The 20,049-nt window shown below is 44.1% G+C and overlaps 1 protein-coding gene across 1 annotated transcript in view; it reads right to left on the bottom strand.

Annotated features, from left to right (window-relative positions):
- The window catches only part of LOC102577332 (EF-hand calcium-binding domain-containing protein 6), a 110,130-nt gene that overhangs the window by 49,614 nt on the left and 40,467 nt on the right, over positions 1-20,049 (bottom strand). The window contains exon 12 of the mRNA XM_019481333.2: positions 11,615-11,725. Within this exon, the coding sequence (XP_019336878.1) occupies positions 11,615-11,725 (111 nt within the window). The remainder of the gene's footprint in view (positions 1-11,614; positions 11,726-20,049) is intronic.

The following is a 20,049-nucleotide window of genomic DNA, read 5'->3' as shown; positions in this document are numbered from 1 at the left end:
GAGGGCAGACCTCTCTACCTCAACAGGATCAGGAGCCCAAATTAACGAGAGAAGATGAGGCATATGAGGCAGAGGAAAAATGGAGAGTCTTGAAGTCAGAGGCAGGAGAGAGCTCAAAATCATTGAGAGAGGAGGAGATACAATGAACTGCAGGCAAAAGCAAGGGGAATTAAGTGTGCAGGGAGCAGAGAGAGTAAAAAGAGAAGAGCATGAAGACATGGAGGATATAACAAAGGAGAGAAAAAGGAGGTAGACAAGCCAAGGCGAATATTCAAGAGAATGTGAAAGAGGAAAAGTAATGCTTCTCCTCAAAGAGAAAAATGAAGAGACAGAAAGAGAGGGGAAGAAATAATAAAAAGCTGAGAAAACAACAGGCAAAGGTGAGAGGAGTGTAGGAGAGTAAAAGCCTGCAGATGGATATGATGTGCTAGAGACAGAAGCAGCAAAGACACAAAATGAAGAAAAGCTGTGCTATTACCAGCTGACCCACAGGCATGACAGAGACTGCAAGAGAGGAAGAACCAAGAGAGTGTGCTTCAGTACTTGGTTCTGTCTGACTACAAATCAGAAGCAGGAAATGTGCGTGTGCGTGTGTGGTGACTGCTGGTAAACTGCATGCCACAGCGTTGACTTCTTTTGTTGCTTCTTTATTTTTGGGGGTCGGGGTCAAAAGGTGGGAATAGTCTTTAATTTCTATCTGATGCTTTTTCAGACAGAGGCAGACAAAGATCTTTGGGCAAATCTGATATATTTTATTAGACCAACTGAAATAGTTGGAAAAATTCTTCTTAGCAAGCTTTTGGGTATAAATATCTTTCATCAGGCCGAAGAATCATCTGCAGTTGGTGTATGCTCTTCCTGACAAAGGGTATTTATACCCGAAAGTTTGCAAAGAAGGATTATTCCAACTATTTGAGTTGGTCTAATACAAGATATCAGATTTACCCAAAGAACCTTGTCTGCTGATGTCCTTAGACCAACACAGCTACAACCTATACACCTGTTATCAGACAGAGTGCTTTTTTCAGATAGGGCACTGACAGTTCAGATGTCTTCACTGTCTTGGTCATTTCTGTCTAATATCTCCTATTTCTAATCCAGTCCCTAGCACATTAGCTAGATTTGTAGAGTCTTTGGAGCAGGGAGTGCGTTCTGTTTATACGTGCATGCAGCATCTAGCACAAAGGGTTACTGCATCTACAGGCAGCCCCCGCTTAATGTGGTTTCAATTAGTGCTATTTTGCTATAGCACTCATTTAAAATTGATACCTGGTTTCACTGAGTGCTCAGCAAGTTTCATTGTAGCACTCAGTGGAATCAGCAACTTTCGGTGGGAAGGCAAGGAGAAGCAGCAGTGGCAGCGGCAGCAGCAAGTGCGGTGAGTGGCAGCTAGTGTGGGGTGGGCATGAGCATGGTAGGGGTGGGGAGAAGCCATACATGGCTGCTGAATACAGACTGGGGGGGCGGTGGAGCGTCCCATGGGAGGGGGCGTGGTTTTGCAGCTGGCCAGGATTGGGGTAGGGTTTACAGCCAGCTGGGCATGTAGGAGGGACGCTGCAAACCCCCTTGCTACCGGCCAGCTGAAAACATCCACCCTGCTCCTGTCGGACGCTCCACCACCTGAGTTCACCAGCTGAAGCAGCAGTGGCGGCAAGGAGTGCAAGGCCCAGGGACAGGGCCAGCAGGGGCCCATGTCCTGAGGGGGGCAGCAGGAGTGCCAGTGCCCAGGCTAACGTGGGGCCAGCGGATAGAGGCGGTGAGAAGTAGTGAGTGGGGGGGACAGGCATCAGCTCAGAGCCTGTGTTGGTGCCCAAGGTCAGGGCCAGCTGGGGCCCAGGGTGAGGCAGAAGGAATGCAGGCCCGGGCTGGCACATGGGAATGGAGCAGCCAAAGGGCTAATGGGGAGAGGTGGCGGCGGCGAGAAGCAGTGGCAAGAAGCCACAGTAACCAATTACCTATATTTACATTCATTCCTATGGGCAAATGGGTTACACTTAGTGCAGACTTCCAAGAAGTCCTACCACCTGCAAAGCCAAGGATTTGTAGGACTGAAAGGCATATACCAAGGCCAGGGAAACACCTGTTCTCTCTTTCATAATCTCTCCAGAGACTCGTAGATATCTACAGAGGAGAAAATGCCACTCTAATGTGGCTAAATAGTATATAATAATTGTCATACAATATACATATAATATATAATGCTCCTCTAGTATACCTAGCATAAGCATACGAGATCCTAAGTTGTTTTTCTGTCTATATATCTCCACCAACAATACATGCTACTATCAAATAGGGTGACTACCTTTGCAAAATGGAAAGGTGGGACACGTGCCCACCTCTCCTCTCCTGCTCCCTTGCCCCCGCCCCCCCCCCCCAACTGGCAGCACAGCTGGAGCAGAGCTGAGCAGAGCGGGGGTGGATGTGGGCTTCCTGCTGCAGGCTCGGGGCTCCCCACCCTGCTGCCTTTCCCCTGGGAGCCCCATGCTGGCCATGCACACCCCCTGCCTGCCTAGAAGCAGCAGGGGACACAACCGCATGCTGCTGCCACTGACCCCACTGCTTCCAGTCAGGCAGGGGGTGCCTTGCAATGGTGGCATGGCTGGTGCAGGGCTCCCAACGGGAGGACAACAGGGCGGGGAGCCTGAAGGCTGCAGCAGGCAGTCTGCATCTGCCCCTGCCTCATGTACAAATCTGGGGGTGGGGCACATGCCTCCCCCATGCCACCCCCAGAAGTGCACATATCAGCAGGGAGCTGGGCCCCCCCCACAACCCCTGGATGAGCCACCCATGGCTCTGACCTGCTCCATGCCCCAGTCCCAGGCCCCATGCACTGCCTTGTCTGGGTACCACCCCTAGCCCCTGTCCCACTCACTCCTTCACCATGGGGGCTTTCATCTACCTGCCCCCACCTCCCCTATGTCCCCTCTCACCACATAGATTTACCTGCAGCCTGCAAGGGGAAACCTATCATTTTCTGCAGTTTTCCACCATGAATGTAAAGCCTGGACCCCTGCATGAATGTTGTCCCAGAGTCATGCAGCCCAGGAGTAGGACTTGATGTTCCCATTCTGAGACTCTCACCCAATAAGGAATGGGTGGTCACCTCAGGGTTATGGTTGATCACAGGATGAACATGAGCCACCAGTGCAACACTGTAGTCAACAGAGCTAATAGCATACAGGGATGCATTAGCTGATGCACTGTAAACAGGACTAAGGAAGTGATACTTCCTCTCTATTCGGCACTGGTGAGACCCCAGCTGGAACTCTGTTTCGAGTTCTGGGTGCTGCCCTTTAAAAAAGACATGGAAAATCTTGAAAGGGTCCAGAGAGGGGCCACAAGAATGATTAGGGCCTGGAAGATAAACCTTGTAAGGAAAGACTAAGGGATCTGGGACTGTTCAGTCTGGGGAAAAGAAGACTGAGGTGGGACTTGGTGGCTGTCTATAAGGATGTAAGGGGTGAATATCAGGAGCTGGGAGAAAAACTGTTTACTAGGGTGCCCCAGGGGAGGAGAAGGAGCAAGGGTCATAAACTGTTAGAGGATGGTTTCAGGTTGGATGTAAGGATTAACAGTTTTACGGTAAGAGAGACCAGAATCTGGAACAGATTTCCCAAGGAAGTGGAGCAGTCCCCAAGCTTGGAAGTCTTCAAGAGGAGACTGGATAGACACCCTGCTGGGATCATTTGATCTCACCAGTATTCCTGCCCAGAGCAAGGGGATTGGACTCAAGGATCTTTTGAGGTCCCTTCCAGCCCTTAATTTCTATGATTTTATTTAATTTTTACTAAATTCAAATCCCAATGTGTATGATAGTTCAACTAATAAAACCACAATTTAATCTCAGCTAAACGAAGCATTTGGCTTTTCTTAAATGCTTCCTTTAAATTCCTTTTTCCTTGAAGTTTTTAATACATACAGGTAACAAGTGAAGGACCAAAATGCCCCATACTGAGATGAAACCTTCAGGTAGAGGCCAGAGAAGCAGGAAAAGTCTCTGAGGTTCTCCTAACAAGAGTGTCCTGAAACAACACCTTCAAAGGGGAAGAGTTTGCAAAGAGATGCCAAACATCTGTGGGAAAGGAGCACTGTAAGCATGAAGACAGGAATGTTTCCTACAAGTTGTCTTTTTGTGCTGTGGTATGTTTGTTACCCATTGCTAGATCTCCTTGCATGTCCAGAGTCTATAATTCATCCACTCTGGCCCTTCCTTTTCATGCAGACTAGGTAGGGTAAAATCACTCCTATCCTGCACAAAACAGCTGCAATACTAGTAATAAAATCTGTGGCAATAACAGCAAGCAGCAAGGAAGTAGGACACTGGCTCAACTGGTGTAGATTTTAAAGGAGAAAAGATGTGAAAAAAGGAAAGTGAAAGAAACATTACTAAGCATCTCAATACTATATCCCACTCTCCATTATACTTTTATGACAATGGAGTAATGAAGTTACTGCAGGTTTAGGCAAGTATAAATGAGACAAGATTCTAGGCCACTATACTTAACATATTAAATAAGGAATTTTTATTCACCCACAGTTCCACATACTCAGGGCCTACTTCATTCTCACACTCAAGTCAAACGGTGTTGGTCCTCATTCAGGGTAATTATTTGCACAGAACATGTTCAAACATGTAATTGCACCATGCAGGTCAAGAAAAATTTTGTACCATAACTGTAACCATTTCTAAAGAATATCTGCATATACAATATCAGTGTTTTAAAATTACAAAGCCTAGTGAATTCTGTAGGATAAGTTTGAATAAAGATTTGATAATTTATTAAGCTGATTGCAAAAATATACTTTATAACTGAGGGGTCTAATTTTATCCTCTCTCCTTGGACAAAACCCAGAAAAATTCCGGGAGGAAAATTTTCTATTGAAATTCAGCAAGAGGTTTGCTTTGGGAGAATGGGCAAAACTGTTTCCAAATAACAAGGATTCACAAGGTGGAGAGAAATGATCTATGTATTTGGCAGAGAAGTAAAATGGAGTTAAGCAATACAGTGCTCATGAATGTATGGCATAGATTAGTTAGGAAGGTATTTTTAAGAAATCTTATTATATTTAAGCCAAAAATCATTATTCTGAATGCATATTTTACCCCAACTGTCAAGTTGTAATTGGCTTCATACATTTTCTGTAGATGAATCTTTTATAAATTGTACACATTCCAAGTAATTTATCTTTTAATATTCAAAATGTTACTAAAAACTCCTTCTGCAGTGCCACAAGGGCCTGGTCTTGCAAAATGTTGTATAGTTTCAGTGTCTGATGATGTAATTAAGTACAGACAGGGCTGTGTATTTCCTAACCAGCACTCAGTATCTGCATGTTCAAGGCATCAGTGAGTTTTTCACTTTACAGAACCATAAGATGAGACCTGAATATTCACAACCTAAATGAAAGAAATTACAGATAAAGGAGCTGGGGAGAAGGTAAGGACACAGGAGTAAAGAAATGTGATTCTGTCTAGGTCTACAAATGATCATACTCGATGATCTATTGAGGTCCCTTCCAAGCCTAACAATTATGAAACTCTGAAAATATGACACCTATCATCAGGATACGTAAGCATATGGCTGCTGGGTTCAAATCTTGGTCCAAATCTGGGTTCATCACACTCAGTCCAAATCTTGTCCTGGTACAGGCTAACTTCTTCCAGAACCAGGGTCTAGCCCTTCCAGCTTCTAACTTTCTTATCTTGGGAACAAATACACCCTTCCTTTTTTTTTTTCCTCTTCAGGGTATGATCACAGTCCTCAACATAGATCATCCTATTCTGAATTTCTGGCCCAGAGGCTCTTTCTCCTGTGGCCAGGACAGGCTCTTCCCCATAGCTGTCTCTTACTGCCTAGTAGGTAAAACTCAACCTTATTTGTGGAGGAGTTCTATTTCTCCAAACCCTTCATCCTTTGCTGTCTGTGCACTGTTTCTCATCCTTTGCAGGAGTGGGAACTGGGTTTTGCATTTAGTTCTTCTGGAGTAAACCCAATCTCAGTAGCTGTGCCCTGCTGGCTCAGATACTTTGTCTCCATTCCCCTCCCCCAAATATGTCTCTGACTTTACAGACAAGGGAGCAGAGATGTCCATTTTATCACAGGGGCAGGCAATTATTTTGGGCAGAGGGCCACTTACTGAGTTTTGGCAAGTCATCAAGGGCTGCATGACAGGCAGACAGAGGCAGATAAATATTAATTTTCAAATTTTTTGTAGGACTGGATAAAATGGCCGGGCAGGCTGCACCTGGCCCACGTACCGCATTTTGCCTACCCCTGATTTATCACCTGTCACTCAGACTATTTTGGACTATACTGGTGTCACTGGTCCAGCTGGCCTCCCAGACATCCTTGACTAGGTCTAGTACTCTTTGTGGCTAGGGACAGAAACTACACATGAGCCAGTTTAAGTGATCAGAACCTGGTTTAAACCTGGAACAGAACAGTTCAGTGCACATAAACTGGTTTCAAAATGGCCAAAACTGGTTTAAAATAAACCTGCTTGAAAGTAGTATCAGATTTAACGGATTTAGGTCAAACCAGTTTATGCAGTTCTGTCTCAGATCCCTTCCTGGTTCAAGTTAAATCAGAGTCCCCCAGCATCCCAGCATATTTTGCAGCCCTGGGCTAGGATGTGCTGTCTGCTCAAGCAGGGAAGGGTTGGCCCTGCCCCTCTGCACCCTAGCTGGAGCAGTGAGGGCTGGCTGACAAGCAGATGGGAGTGGAAAACCTGGATGGCGCAGCCTGGTGTGCCTGGCGGGGACAGAGCAGCCCCTGCCAGACTTTTTCCCACTGGAGTGGAAGGGGCAGAGGGATGGGCCAGCAAGCTCAGAGAAAAGGAGGGGAATTAAAACCCCCTGCCTCCCCTCTCCCACCCACACAGGACCCCAGCCCAGGTCTGTCCAGTGGTAGGGGTGTGACCAGAGCCCACCTGGGCAGCAGCCTCAGGCAAAGGTGGGGGGAGCGAGGGGGATTAAACCCCCCATCTCCCCTCTCTCCCACCAGCATGGGGATGCCAGCGGGGGTATGCCTGCCTTTCTGGCCTGCTGGCCACTTGTGCGACAGGGATTGTGGCCAGAGCCAGCTGGGCAGCGCCTCAGGTGAAGGGAGGTCAGGGAGGGGAATTAAACTCCCCTGTTTTCCCTCTCTCCCTCCAGTTGCTGCCAAAGGGAAAGGAGGGCTTACTCGAGTGCCCCCTAGCTTCTAGTTTGAGCCACTGCAGGCATGTGGCTGCATTTCTGGAATCAAAAGTGAATGTCTATTCATTTGCAAATTGGTTAGATCTACGTAGGTTAGACTAACCAGCAAAGATTGAATCAACTCAGGCTTGGGCTTTTTGAATGTCTGTACTTAGCCTGTAAACTCCTTTCAGTGCAATAGTTCAATGGGGAAAGCCAGTGGAGGCTTGAAGAAATATCTTTTACTATGAAGGTAAAGGTTTCCCCAGTCTTAAATTTCAGATTCTGCAGCTTTTCACAGCATGGCTTTAAGGGTTCTGTAGAAACACTCCACCAGCTCATCTGTCTGGGCATGGAAGATGCATTTGAGATCCTCCTGCAGTGTCTGCTGACTCTTTAGAATCTTTTGCAGAGCTTTGGACATGGTTCAGGGTTCCCTGTACACTGAATATACACCTTCAACCCTCACTCCTTTTCCTGTTTTAAGTTTTTGCATCCCAGGGAATCATCAGATTCTTCATCCTGTGGCCTCTCCTTTGACTGAGGAGCTGTATTCTTCATCCTGATTAACTCTATCTAACTTCCCAGGATATCAAACATGCAGACTGAGGTTTGCACAGGCTTAATTTTTCAGAAGGTCCCAAAATTGCCATAGCTGGTATGATTTAAATTTAGTGCCCTGGCCTATATGAACCTCAGAGGGCAAATCTACTGGCTAAGATTGAGTATAATGAATTCTCTGTTTATGACTGTTGTGTTGGTCGCTTGAAGCAGAATAGCTTGGAGAAAACATAGCATAACCTATTAGTACATATACAGACATGCACACACACATACATGCACCACTACTACAGTCATCCCAGTCTCTTCAAAGGATACTATGACTAGATCCTTGGAGCTATCTTCAACAGACACATCAAAAGACAACAGAAAATTATGGGTTTTTGGTAAATGCCAGGCCAGTAAAACTGAAGATGTAAACTTTCAAGGTTCATTTCTCATCCCAGATGTGTCCAGCTGTGTGTATGGCATAAATATGTCTTAAAAGTAGCCTTTATGAGGTTTAGGCAACAATAGCTCCCCTGCATAGTGAAGATAATCTGCCTAATACAAAATTTAATTTTTTTAACTCAGAATCAGAATATGGAAAATGGAATGACAATTCCTATGCTATGACACTGTTTACTAGTGCCAGCTGTATTCATCCCAGATACTCATCCCAGACCACTTCATCTTCCCACTGTTTCACAAGCATGTTATATAAAATTCCTGGTTCTGAAGCCCCAATCTATTGGAGCTCGAGGAAGACAAGGAGGAAGAGGACTGCCTGGTGTCCTCCTCTGTTCAAGAGAGATCCATGCTTTCTTCATGCATATTTCTTTTATTTGTGAGGAACCTGGTGGGAGCCTTAACAATGAGGTCAGAATAGGCCACAGGGAAAAGTTTCTAGACATCCTCAGCTCTTGATCCCCTTTCTTTCCCAGACATTATTCTAGACTGTCTCTCTTCCAGTCCTACTCAGTCACATGCAATAGTAGCTTGTCCACAACTCCACACCAAATGGAATCTACCCCACCCTTAGGGGTAAGAAGCTAAGTCCAGCAGTAGGATCAGGACAAAATGTATATAGGGTGGCAAACAAATGAGGACTCAGCATGGTTCAGATCTCTCTGGGCCAGATCTAGAATCAATGAGGCCCTTCATCTTTCATTCCCTTCCTCAGATTGTTACCTCAAATGATCTTCCTGGACTTGAGAAACCCATAAAAATATCAGTGCAACTTCATCCAAGGTAGTTGCCTCCCAAACTCCCATATCTTTTGATATGCTTCAGGTTACCCTAGTTAGAAGCATAGAATTAACCTGTAGTTTATGGTTCCTGTCAGATGTCCTTTTTGTCTGGAGTGGGTGCAAGGGTTGCCTGCTGAGGTGGGGATCTGGAGTGCTCCTGAGGATTTCTGTGTTTCAGGAAAAGGTTGTTCTTCCATCTTAATATTGTAGTTTCTTTCTAATGTTGTGGGATATCTCTTTCTTTTTCCTCTTCTTGGATTGTCTGGGACAAAACAAGGCTGAACTCCTCAGGCAACTACTGAGAAGCAACACACTTTTTAGATACCAAATAGGTGGAGTAGAATCTGGTCTTAAGTCTTTACAGGCTCACCTCTTTAAATTGTTGTGGCTGGTAAGATGAGTGTTACTAACAAGACCTCTTCTTAGGGAATGAGGTGCTTGGTAAAGCAGGAAACACTGACAGAGTGAAGTTCCCAAACAAGAGGATACCACTGTTGGTAGTGAGAATTGCAGTGTAGAGAGTATAAGAACAACAGAATCTCAAAGGTGAAGATGTTGTGGAGGGAGAAGCTTTAACATAATGTAAGAAGACTGGAAGGCAAAGGAGGAATTCAAAAAGGGAGAGGTATGTGGAATGGAGTAATGAGAAAAGAGCAGAAAGGGTGAGATGTCAGAGAAGGGAAGGATGTCATTGTTCATTTGAAAAAGAATCACAGCATGGAACAAGGTTAAAGGAAGGTCTTCTTGTCATGAAGACAGTATACAGGAAGAAGAAATGGGATTTGGTGGAGATGGGATGTGTGGGGTGAAGGCAAGCAACAGTCGAAAACAGAGTTGCAAGAATAGAGTGAAGTTGCCAGAGAAATGGAGAAGGAAAATGATAACTCTATTTTCAGACATTTACTCTCCCACAGGAGATATTGAGATTACAAGAGATAAAGTAAGCATAGATGGAGGAGGTGAAATCAAGGATGGAAATATGTATTTGAGAGTCCATGATGGCAACCAAAAACATAGGTATCAATGAGAGAAGAATAAGGGAAGGCCATTGTGGACACCTTCAGACAGGGGAAAGGCAAAAAGCAAAAATCCAGCAGAGGCAATGCTAATAGAGTCGCCAAAATATCAGGAGAGGTGAGTCTCAGAAAAAAAGATTTGAAAGGAAGATGCTGATCCACAGTACTGAGAACTCCGGAGCTATCAGGGAGGATGCAAATGATGAAGAGGCCTCATAGACTTTATTTGATGAGATAAGATTGTTGGAGTGAAGTGAACAAAAACTAAACTGGAGGATAAAAATGTTTAATTTGGAGAGGAAATGTTATCAATGGGCATAAAGAATACATTCAAGGAGCTTGGAGACCAAGTTTATGGAAGGAGAGTGGACTGCAGTTAGAAAGGTGGGAAACAAAAGAAAGTTTCTTAAGGCTAGGCTAGACAGCATTGAAATACATAGTTTCATTACACTGCAGGGGTAACTCTCTCCCAGATTTCTGCATGTGTGGTCAGGGATGTAGGTAGTACACACTTATTGCATCTGCACTATGCACGTATAAATAGCCACCAAAATTCAAACACTTAGACATACCCTTAAAATCTAAACATACATATGCATGGAAGTCTTAGAATATACATATCCAAATCCCACAGCCTTGTAGACATGTGTTTCAGACATTTTAAAGGTGCATACAAATCAAAACTTACAGGTTTACACCTGTATGAGCGGAAGTACCTGGCTTGCACAAAACAGCAAAAGCAGCTGTAGAAGCTCACATCTGGAAACATCTTCCCTTGTACATAATTTTTCATTGAAAAAACCTGAGCAACATACACAAATTGTCTGAAATTAAAGAAAGACCTTTTATATTTCACAGATGGTGCCAGTATAAGGCCTCAGCCCTCAAACTCTGAACATCCAAAAGCAGGAGTCTGTTGTGCCCAAACCCTGAAGCCCCAGTCTTAACCTTTCTAGCAATTTTTCGACAGTAGGCTTTGTTATTTTCCATCCTTAGATTCTTCTGCACATTTTTGTCACTTTCTATTCCAATTTAAAGATTAGTTTCTCCAAACCTTACTTCAGCAAATTGTCTTCACACACCCAAGTAATCCATTGAGTAACATCGGTAGGATCAAGCCCTGACTTCTGGACAATAACAGAATATCACCACACATATCAACTTGTCTAACATTTTACCCAAATTTGATCCATATCTTAGCTTTAAGAAATTGACTAGAACAAATATCCATAACCCAACTGTCTCTCTTCAAAAGTATTCCAGTGTATGTACAGTATCTACAAATGCAATGTGTTCTTTGAAGATATTAAGTGCACTTATTATTTTTTCTAGAAATCATTAATTTTGACTTACAAGCTTATCTGATTCCTTAGCATATAGATATCTCACATGCAAATATTTTGTTCCATGTGGAATTCTTTCTACTATAATATTTAAAACATGTTTCAAGATTATTAAGGTATAAAAAGAATGTGCATATAGTATTACCTCATCTTATCAGCATATAAAAAAGAACGTAGTCAAATAGCACATTTAAGAAAACCAAGTCTGTTTAGAAATTGTTGCATACACTTTTAGATTTAAAAAAAAAATTGCTAACAAATGAAAAATAAAATGTATAAATTGAGTACCGAGAGTCAAACATGGCCATGAACTGGGGGTATCTGACATTTCCATCTTCATCAAGGGGGATTCTGTCAAGTAGCAGCTCAAACTCTTCATCAGTAATCTCCACACCAAACCTGAAACAAACAGCAGTTAGCAGCAGTCACTCACGGAGTTCACATTTGGGTCAACAGTACCCACAATACCCTAAGCATATGGCTGCCATTAACTCTTTGTTACTGCTTCGGTCCTCAAGATCAAGAGCACCACGTGAATATCAGAGGTTAATCAGGGTTTTGATCGCTTCAGCTTTCTCAAAGAAAGAAATTCTACCACAGAATCCTGGCATTGGTGGTGCACAGAAATAGAAATACTAGCATATTGAACTGTGTGCAATTGTCCTGTATAAAAAGTTATTCATTACACTAAAACACTGGTATTGCTTAAACTAGTTAACTCTGAAAGGCCTTTCATCTGAACTGTTTAGCATGAAAGAAAATGTAGAGAAAAAGTGGCTTTTCGAAAACAGCTTCTTAATGCTTTTGGAAAGCATTTCATAATGGCTCTAAAGACATTTTGCATACAAATATTTAAAAAGTGGCAGTGTTTATTCATCAGCAAGAAAGTGTTTTCATCTCTTAAGAACAATCAAAACATAATCCTCCAAATACTGGCATAAATAGGAATGACTTAAGCAATAATAATGAACAAGGAATTCATTCATCATTTTGCAAAGCTTATAAGACTTTTGGAGAGAAATACTTTCCTTTTGGCCAGGCAATGAAAGAGTGTACAAAACACAGTACTTGTTTGTTGCTTTGGTTTTCATCATCATTCTTTCCCAATTGACATCACTCAAGAAATTGCTTTGTTAGGGTGGTCCCTTGTGTCATAAACTTCATAGCAGTTTATTTTTAGAGAGTTCTAACTCATAAACACTTGAAGGTAGGAGGAAGCTGATTTTGTATAATTCTTTGTCCTGGGTCATATTGAAAAGTACAGATTCAGCTACTTCTTGAATTTGCTCTCAGTCCCTGTTATTTTATTTTAATGGTTTCCAGCACATTTAGTTACATTTACATTTACATTTAATTCTGACACCAGTATTGCTGACTCAGTGCCAGCCTCCATATAAATGAAAACAAGACAATCCAGCAGCATGCTTTCCCCATGAAGACTATGATTCCTAACCTACTCAGCTGCTTTATAATTGTTTTCCAACTATTTAAGTTGGTCTAATAAAAGATATCAGATTCACCCGAAGAACCTTATCTGTCAATAAAGACCAGCACCCAGAGAATCTATTCACAGTCAAGGAGTAAAACAATGGTGTGTAGGCCACTTAGAGCTACATTTCCAGTACACATGATTAAATTCAAGCAATAGTGGCTGCTGCAAAGTACTGTGCACAATACCTCCCCACTGACTTCGCCAGGACTCTATATGATGAAAAGGGTTCACCTGTAAGACTGAGGCCTTAGACAATATGCCTGCTTCAGTACTTAACCTTTAGAAGTCAGAAAAAACAGTCTTTAATAAATCATGGATACACTCCAAGCTAAACAAATTGTACACAGAAAACATAGTTTGATTTGCTGACTGGAAGAATAAGAAGGAGTGAAATTATCATTTCAACTGGTGTTCAGGTACCCTCGTAATGGGAGCTATGTAAGATGAGACCAAAAGAGGGTATTGCTACTGCACACGGCAATACTATGCAGGTATCTGAACTAGCTCTTAATGAACTGACTCCAGCAGTGGAAGCAATATAGCCAGAGCAGCACAGAGCTCTGTGTGGACTAATGCAGCCAGTTGGGAAGTCTAGGGAGCTGGAAGGAAATCCTAACCTTACTTCCTACTGCCAGTTCTCCTCTAGCTGGAAGAAGGGATGCCATCCCAGAAGAAACTGTGAAAGCTGAATATGCTGCTGCAGACATTTAATAGGCCAAGAGTCTGAGCTCAAAGATGAGAAGCAGTGTAAGTTAGCTTTGCCAGAGACCACAATAACATGGCTATACTCCTTCCAGTACCCATGCTAGCTGAGGTATCTTTGTAGAGTCCTGCTTTATGCACAGTAGACAAACCCAGAGAAAGAAGCAGGCATGTGTCACACAGAATGAAAGAATAACATTTAGTACAACCTTCTTGCTACAGAAATTGCATAGTTCATATCCATTTAAAATAGATGTATCAGGGCTTCAGTGAAGAAAAAACAGAATTAATGTGACAACTGAAATCTCCTAATATGCAGGAAAACAAAAAAAACCTATGACCTGCCCGAAGAAATGGTGACAGTATCTCTGTATTTGGACATTACTAAGAGTTAAGTAACAGATTACATGATGAGAGAGTTAAAAACTAGGCATGGTAATGGCTTTCACCCACTTCACGCTCTCTTTCAACAACCTCAGTGACTGATGTGGGACCCCTTTCTCTAGTGCCTACTTCCAAACTACCACCCTTTACCTCACAGTGGGCATGTCTACATGTTCATTAATACATTGTAGTTACAGCATATTAAGTTTAGTACTTGGTTAACCAAGTACTAAATCAATGTGCAGTAACTTGCGCTACTGCGCACTAGCACCAGTGCACAGCTGTTCAGTGATGCTTACTGAGCAGTAGCCTAATAGTACTGTGCAGTAGTGTATTAGCACAGGTTTTGCCTGGCACACTACTGCACAGTGTTATTAGGCTACTGAGCAATATGCATCTCATGTAAAGTGTAGTGAAAAGTCTTTTTTGTACAGACTTTTTGGAAGGCAGGGATTTATCCAGATACCACTCCAATGCCTTGATCACAAATCATCACTTTTACCAGCAAACAAACAGTTTAAAAGTCCTCAACAACGCTAGGGCCTCAGTCAACAGCCAGGGAGCTTTCTTCCCATTGTGCTCAATTTTTGCATGCAGCGTAGTGCAATTAATGTTCATATAATAATGCCTATACAGAAAGGCGGCTTCCAGGGCCTATCCCCCAGTTCTGGGCTCAGAGTGTCAGCTTGCAGTATACTTGAAGCAGCCCATGCAGCCTTCCTGAATCTCTTCTATTATAGTATTCCTTGTCCTTATGGAGGAGAAGTAGCAATACAAAGCTTAGGTGAGACTTCATCATTGTCTAACCAGTGCTTGGGTGGAATCTAACTGATCAGTGGGGAGAACAGGGAGCTAAGCAACAGCCACAGAATCCAGCCAAATCTTCAGCTGAGGTAAACTGTCCCGTTTCCAAAGACTTCAACTGAGCTACAACAATCTGCAAAAGATGAGACTCTTCCAGGAAATGGAGAATCAGGCCATTTGCCCAAAATGACCCTTCCTGAGCCAAAGTGTCAACCTGAATTTAGGCTATTGAAACTAAAATCAGAATCTGACTCAATGTAGTAAGTGAATATTGGATCAACTCATCAATGATAAGAGACAGCTGAGTGTGCCAGAGAGTGGGGTGGTGTGTTCCATGTTGTGATCAGGAAATATGGTCCCCCTACCTGTACCATGATTTTCAGGAACAGTGTAAAAATCAAAGTCATTTAACCCTCCTGTGGTCAGGAAACATACCACAGCACATTTCAAAAGAAAGTAGGTTGTGGCTATCAATGTCTTTGTCAAGCCCTGGTTTGCATATTTACTCCCTGCCAGCCTCAGTTGCCCCTTGCTGTTAACTCTGCAGCTCTTCACTTCGTCCCCTACTGTTGCTATTTTCTGTTAAAAGTTCTACTGTTCACCTTAAAGGTGTATTTCAGTATTAGGTGAAATAATCTGTGAATTAGGTGCCTAATTTAGATATAGCATAGTCCCAAAAGGAGTACTATTTATAGAATGTATTGTTAATGCCTGGCCAGAGCAAAAGGTATGTGCTCTGATTGTGCTGAAGCAAGAGCAAACATAGAACTGTGATTTCTCATTAATGGCCCAGTATACATTTGACAGAGAGTAAAAAAAAACAACACAACAAACCTTCTCTTTGGCACCAAAAGAGGTGGGAAAACTTAACTGACCATCTGAAAATGGATTTTCTGTCTCAGGATCCAAAGTGATTCAGAGTTGCATTATTGATAAGAATGTTTTAAGTTATTCTTGGCATAGTACAGCTCTGAATGAATGCCCACTTTTTTAGCCTCATTTGATTTCTGTTAGAGATGTTATCATTTTTGATTGGCTCTTCAAGTGAGCTTGACAGGCTGTTCTCTGGGTGAGGCTTCACACCACTGTAGGTCATTACATCATTTGTTTAGACAAAGAGAATGTCCCCATTTACCCTCTGTCTAAAGCCAAACCAGATTTTTTTTTGAAAAAAGATATAATATACGCTGAGGGTTTATGAAAGACACTGAACTGACGGCCCTCAAGACAGAATTCTTTTATCCATGTGCAGGACAGGTGCAGTCTGGACCAGGGGTGGGCAATTATTTGGGCTGGAAGGCCACTTAACAAGTTTTGTTGATCTGTTGAGGGTTGCATACACACATGCACACACACACAAACACACGCATGCATATACGCACATAGACACAGACACAAGGAGGCACACACAGGCACATAAGCTCCCTGCAGCTCCCCCTACACCCTCTCTCCAACCCGGAGTCCCCAACATACAGCTGGGTTGGGCAGGAGCTACACCAGCTGCACCCATATGGCCCAGAGCAGTGTGCAGGAACACAGTGAAATACCAGCCTGGCACAGCCACGTGCTGGGGACTCGGGGGGTGCGGTGGGTAGTGCAGGGAGAAGGGGGCCGGGAGCCACGAGTAATCCAGGCCTGGTTGGGTCAGTGTCATGCTGCATTACACCCTTCTCCCCCCTCCTCAATATTAACATCTTTAGAATATTAAACTTTCTGAGTTTTTGGCCTGTTTTAATTGCAAACTCCCCTCCCTGGGAATTGCTACCTTGCCCAGTTCAGAGAGGTGGAAAAGGAGTTTCTTCCCTAGTCACTGGGGAAGATTCATCTCTAGTTCCTCTGGGATTCATCTCTGGGACTCACTAGGGAAATGGCTTCAGCAGTCCTTCACTAGTGAGGGTTTACTAGCCTCAGCAGGTGCCTCCCCTGTCTGGAGTTTCTCTGGATGACTCGGTCACAGACTTGAAGCTTTCCTTTTCACACACCCTACCTGCCCCTCAGGGGCCCTGCTGCTCCCTTGTGTTCCCTACAATTGTCCCCCAGCTGTCATGGAAACTTCTGGTCCCTCACACAACTGTCTCTTTGGATGCAAATTGAGGTATAGGCACAAAACAAGCCCCTAAATTTTTTGGCCTAGATATAAAATGAAAGCATAGAAATACATAATGGAACAGACCTCTAGTACCAGAGCACATGGTCAAAATGTGTATATAATATAGGCAGACAAGGTTCTTTGTGTAAATCTGATATCTTTTAGTAGACCAACTAAAATAGTTGGAAAAATTCTTCTTTGAACCTTGTCTGCCCATGTCCTTAGATCAACATGGCTACAACCTATACCCCTGTATATAATACACACACAAACACACACACACACACACACACACACACACACATAAAGCAGGGTTACCCTGAGATCACCATACAGTCTTCAGAAAGTTTTGCTCAGTGGTGATTTTAGTTGAATTTAACCTGTAGTGAACAGTTTCATATTTAATCTACTGAGTCCAGACTGAGCTAATTTCTGGTGGTATTTAATCAGACAAATGTAAATATAGAGGAGGGTAGAAAATTCACAGGTTTCAAAAACTGAAAGGGCCATTACTATCCTCCAGCCTGAATTCCTTGAAAATTGTACCCATAGTTGATACTGGAAAGTCTGTCCAACACAGGGGCAAAAAAAAAGGCAACAGCTGTTATAACTGTTACAAGTAGAGAAGCCGGGACCCATACAAGTGGAGCAAAACTGCTCCAACTTTTAACACTACTTCACCCAGTATTAATGTTGAAGCAGTTTTGCAACATTTGTATCATTCCTGGCTTCTTCACCCATAATAATGAAAAAGTAACAGCTGCTCTGCTGCCTCTTTGAAGCGCTTCCTTTTTTAAATGGTTCCAAATGTACATGTGTCCACACTCTTAATGATTGTCACAAGCAGCAGAGATCTGTGGTTCCTACAGCTCTAGTAGGCCAAAGGTCCCCAAATACATCTGCAAAAATCTCAGCCAACTCCAAGCCACGCCAATGAGAATCCTGGTTTTCCTTGCCATGATACAAGTGGTCCTTGTACTGCCATTGGCTCCTTAACAGCTGTTATGTGCTTACACCTCCTTCAAGGAGTCTTTCAGAGGAAGATAATGCACTGTGCCACTCAGATTAATGGATTCCTGGTTTCTATTTTTTAATGGGCTTCTTTTTCTTAAAAGCTGTTAAAAGTTTAGATACTTTATGCTGCTAACTGATTACTATGCATCTTCCACGAGGAACATACCATTTGGGCATTTTTAGTGACACATTTCCTCTCTGTATTTTGTAACACAGGTCTTGAAACAGAAGTGATGAGGATAGCCTATTTTTGCCTGTCTGTTGTACGCACTTTCTGCTTCTATTCATAAAGCAGAAGAAAAACTAGATGTGTTCAGTATTCTAGATGAGTGGTCAACAACATTTTTGCAGAGGGGGGCTGCTTTGACAGAGCTTATCTCCAAGTATGACAAGCTTATCTCCAAGCCACTTGCACCTGGCCTCTGCCACTGGAGACGGAGCCAGAGCTACAGTCATTGCTCTCTATAATTGAGGCCACTTTAAGAGGGGAGAGCAGCTGCCTGCTGCAGTAGAGGAGGACAGGCTGGCTCTCAAGTCCAAGTGGAGACCCCTGGGAAGGGGGTGAGGCTTCGAGGCACATATACCCAGTGCCTAAGCCCAAGCAAGCAGTCTCCCCTTGCATGCTGCAGGGAGAGGTCTCAGTAGAGTAGCCTTACTCTACTGAGACCTCCTCTCCCTGCAACATGCAAGGGCAGACTGCCTGCTTGGGCTTAGGCACTGGGTATATGTGCCTCGAAGCCTCACCCCTTCCCAGGGGTCTCCACTTGGACTTGATGGCCAGCCTATCCTCCTCTACTGGAGGCAGACATGCCAGTTGGCCAGCCACCCAAGGGAGCTGTGATGACAGGGATTCCAAGGGAGGTATGGCCTTTGGGGGGACACTGACCTAGAGTTGGGATACTGTCAGGTTGTAAAGTAGTTTGCTTGTATTTATTTAAGCCTGAGACTTGAGGATGGGATCGTGGCCACAGGGGAGGTATGGAGGCCGCAGGGGGGTGCCTAGTGGGGCACTTAGTGCAAGCAGGCTGGCCCTGAAGTCAGGGACCCCAAGGGTGGAGGGCTGAGATAGTGAAAGCAGCTTGATCTGGGGACTGAGAGCGGAGGTCCAGAGCATGAGATGGGGCCAGGGCCCCAGAGCACATGAGCATGAAACAGGGTTGGGGTCCAGGAGCCAAGGTCTGGGGCAGTGGACCTGGGCTAAGGGGCACAGCCAAATAAAAGGGCAAAGACCTGGAAGGCTGAGGCCCGGACAGAGGTTCAAGGTCTAAGGGCCAATAGCTGCATTGGGGCCAGGAGGCCCCCTCCAAGCAAATATGGAGTAATAGCTGCGAGGCATGGGTGTGGCTCCAGGGGAAGATGGAGACCACAAATATAGCCCATAAAAAAATTGGTGCCCTGAGGCACTGATAGGGCCAGGAGGGCCCTAGCTTAGTGCCCAAGGGACAAGACTGGGGCCAGCTGGGTACAAAGAGGTAACAGCTGGCTAAAGTGAACAAGGGCTCACTCTGGGATCCTGAGTCAGCCTCCCTCAGCATCATAATAGTTCCATCAAGGCATGGCAGACAAGGAAAAAGGAAGGTATCCCAAGGAGAAGGAGTGTGTGCAGGAGTCTTATGGCCACCAGGGAATGTCACAGCCACCCTGGGGTGTGGTCCTGATACTCTCTCCCCCTGCAGTACTGCTGCTTCTCCCTGCCACCAAGCTGCCATGTGGGCAAAGGTCCCTGCCACCAAAATGGTGCAGCAACCCCCTGGCTCTAAGGAATGGATAAAATGGCTCCACAAGCAGGATCCATCCCACAAGAAGTAAATTGCCAGCCTCTGTTTTAGAAACATGTTTTAATAGGTAGAGAAATATTTGCTCCTCATTTATGCAAAAACTGGCTGCATCTACACAAGACGCTGACCATGCAGTAGCTTGTTACTACTGCGCAGTACCGTTGCATGGCATGAAGCATAATGCAATGCTACTGCACAGTAGTAACAAGCTACTGCACAGTTGGCATCACCTAAAAGCTGTTCAGCGATGCAAGTATTTGTGTATGCAAGTACTAACTGTAATGACTGTGCAGTCAATGTCTTGTATAGATGTAGCAAGTGAGTCAGATTTGGCTAGTGAGTCAGATTTGCTCTTCTTGTGCAATTGCTCTTCTTGTGCAATTTTGGCAGCACAAAGCACCCTTAAAGCTGCCTTACCTGTCTTCACACAGCCTATCCCCTGGCCCTCCCCCATCAAAGG

The sequence above is a fragment of the Alligator mississippiensis genome, chromosome 2, assembly GCF_030867095.1.
Source record: "Alligator mississippiensis isolate rAllMis1 chromosome 2, rAllMis1, whole genome shotgun sequence".
Taxonomy (NCBI): Eukaryota; Metazoa; Chordata; order Crocodylia; family Alligatoridae; genus Alligator; species Alligator mississippiensis.
The sequence above is the reverse complement of the archived record's forward strand: the minus strand, read 5'-3'. Positions and strand labels throughout refer to the sequence as shown.